The sequence below is a fragment of the Harpia harpyja genome, unplaced genomic scaffold (genome assembly GCF_026419915.1).
Source record: "Harpia harpyja isolate bHarHar1 unplaced genomic scaffold, bHarHar1 primary haplotype scaffold_55, whole genome shotgun sequence".
Taxonomy (NCBI): Eukaryota; Metazoa; Chordata; class Aves; order Accipitriformes; family Accipitridae; genus Harpia; species Harpia harpyja.
The window spans coordinates 682,381-684,846 of record NW_026293415.1 but is presented as its reverse complement, the minus strand read 5'-3'; the positions used below and the strand labels follow the sequence as shown (position 1 = coordinate 684,846).

Genomic DNA, 2,466 nt, shown 5'->3' with positions numbered 1-2,466 from the left:
CGTGGGGCCATCACCCACTTTTGATCACTTTCTTCTCTGTATGACTGAAAACTGCATGAAGCTATTTGATTGCTTGCATAAAAATGGCTTTTAGCACCCTGAAATCTTGTGATTTATGCATAAACTGCTGCTGATCTGTCTTGTTAAAATGTCCCATGCATGCCTCAGTGTCACTGGATTCACTGGCAGATAGCAGCTTGTTTTACTTCTGATGGGATTCACCCTTCACCATGTAAAAATTAATGCTTTGGATCTAAGATAGTCTCCCAGATCTTTGTGTGTGGACACAGCATCAGGGGGTGAGCTCTTACATGTGAGCGTGAAGAGCTGGGTCTGCTCTCTCTCACTAAGGTCTAAGAGTCAAGTCATGCCTTGCCTTGCTCTGCCTTTCCCTTTCTCCTCCCTTTCCTCCTTTGCACCCTATTTCTTCTTAACTGTCTTACACTAAAAGCAGCTCTTACAAGATCCGGACAAGGAGTGTAAGCAAGACTGTTGCTGAAGTGGCTAGTATTTATCCCTTTTCTGCCTTTTTTCTCATTTGTCACCAGGTATTCTATTCTCTAAAAAAGAAAGTCAAGTTTCTTTTCGGCAGATGACAAAACCCAGTCATTCAGGGTCAAGGATTCTGTTCTCTCCTCTCTTTACAAACCTCCCTGCAGCAAGCAACCCCTGTTAGATTTGCTAACATTCATGCTGATCTTGGTCAAGCTCGCCTAACCCTGCAATCACCTGTATGCGGATGTTTGTAGTCTTTCTCTAGGCTTGAAGTGTGTGTGATGGTGGACAGGTCATCAGCATCCTCTAAGAGCCCGTTGTTTGGATTGCTCTGTATAGGGAAAATGTCCCAAAGAAAAGGCTTGGAGAATCACACTGTTGTATCTGGATTCATTCTTCTGGGCTTTTCTGACCACTCCAGCTTGCAGGGCCTGTGCTTCGCAGTATTCCTGGTCATCTACCTGGTGGTCCTCACAGGGAACAGCCTGATTGCTCTCATCACAGTGGTGGACTCAAGCCTCCACAGCCCCATGTATTTCTTCCTGAGGAACTTGTCCTTCCTGGAGGTCTGCTACACGTCAGTGACTCTGCCAGAAATGCTGGTGGGTTTCCTGATGGAAGATGGCCGGATCTCCTTCCTTGGCTGTGCTGCCCAGCTGTATTTCCTGGTTTTGTTGGGCAGCATCGAATGCCTTCTCCTGGCTGCCATGGCCTATGACCGCTACACAGCCAGATGTGACCCCCTGCACTATACCCTCATCATGAGCAGGGGTCTCTGCATCAGAGTGGTGGTGGGGTCGTGGATGGCTGTCATTCCAGTGCAAGTCGGACAGACCTACCAGGTGTTCACTTTGCCCTTCTGTGCATCCCATGACCTTCACCACTTTTTCTGTGATGATCCCCCTCTGCTGGAACTGGGCTGTGCCGACACTTTCTGGCACCAAGTGATGCTGTACACCATCATCCTGCTATTTGCAATCCTTCCCTTCTCCTTAATAGTTATTGCTTACATTCAAATTATCAGGGCAATTCTGAAAATACCTTCAGCTCTGGGCAGGCACAAAACCTCTTCCACCTGCTCTTCGCACCTCGGGGTTGTGATGCTCTTCTACTGCTCAGCCACAGTCACCTACTTAAAGCAACGGTCAAGAGATTCTGCAGATGCTGACAAATACCTTGCCCTGCTTTACACAGTTGTGACCCCCACGTTTAACCCTGTCATCTATAGCCTGAGGAATAAGGAAGTGAGAATTGCCTTGCGGAGACTCCTACGGACAAAGTGATACTACAGGGTATGTGAAATATAGTCCCAAATAGTCCCAGATGTTCCACTGGGGTACGTGGTTGCCTGAACAAAGGCATCCCATATTTGCTCAAAGAAAACTACATGTCCAGCCTGGCTTTCATCCTCCTCAAGAAGGGGAAAGGTGTCCTGAGGCACTCCTGTTAGGTCATGCCCCCCCCCAATATCTTTGTACTCTAGAGCATCTTCAGTGCCCCTAAGTATTTTAATGCAAAGAGCTACTTCAAGCTGTGTCTGACCTATGTAATATGAAAGGGAAATAGTCAAAGCATGGTCTGTAGTCAATGAAGCCCAGAGGGTGACACAACCGACGAAGAGATGACTACCTTCAGGTTTGAAAAATCACTTGCTAGACCCCATGGACTATCTACAGTGTCCCTGCGTGCAATCAGCTAAAAAATGTTAAAAGACATGAAAGTCATCTTCCCCTGCTACGATGTCTTGCACTGAGTTGTGTAATGCTTGACTATCTTGACATAAAGAATAATAAAAAAAGATCACCAGGGGGACAGTCCAGCACTGGAACAGCGTCCCAGAGAGCTGTGGAGTATCTGTTTGTCATGGTTTAACACCAACAGGCAACTAAGCACTACAGAGTTACTCGCTCAGTCCGCAGCGGTGAGGTGGGGGAGAGAATTGGAAGAGGAAAAGTGAGAAAACTGGTGGGT

At 47.2% G+C, this 2,466-nt stretch overlaps 1 protein-coding gene across 1 annotated transcript; it reads left to right on the top strand.

Annotated features, from left to right (window-relative positions):
* The first annotated feature begins 839 nt into the window (after positions 1–839).
* On the top strand, positions 840–1,778 carry LOC128138552 (olfactory receptor 10A7-like). The gene has a single exon (XM_052779755.1). The coding sequence runs from the start codon at positions 840–842 to the stop codon at positions 1,776–1,778; it is 939 nt and encodes a 312-aa protein (XP_052635715.1).
* The last annotated feature ends 688 nt before the right edge of the window (positions 1,779–2,466 follow it).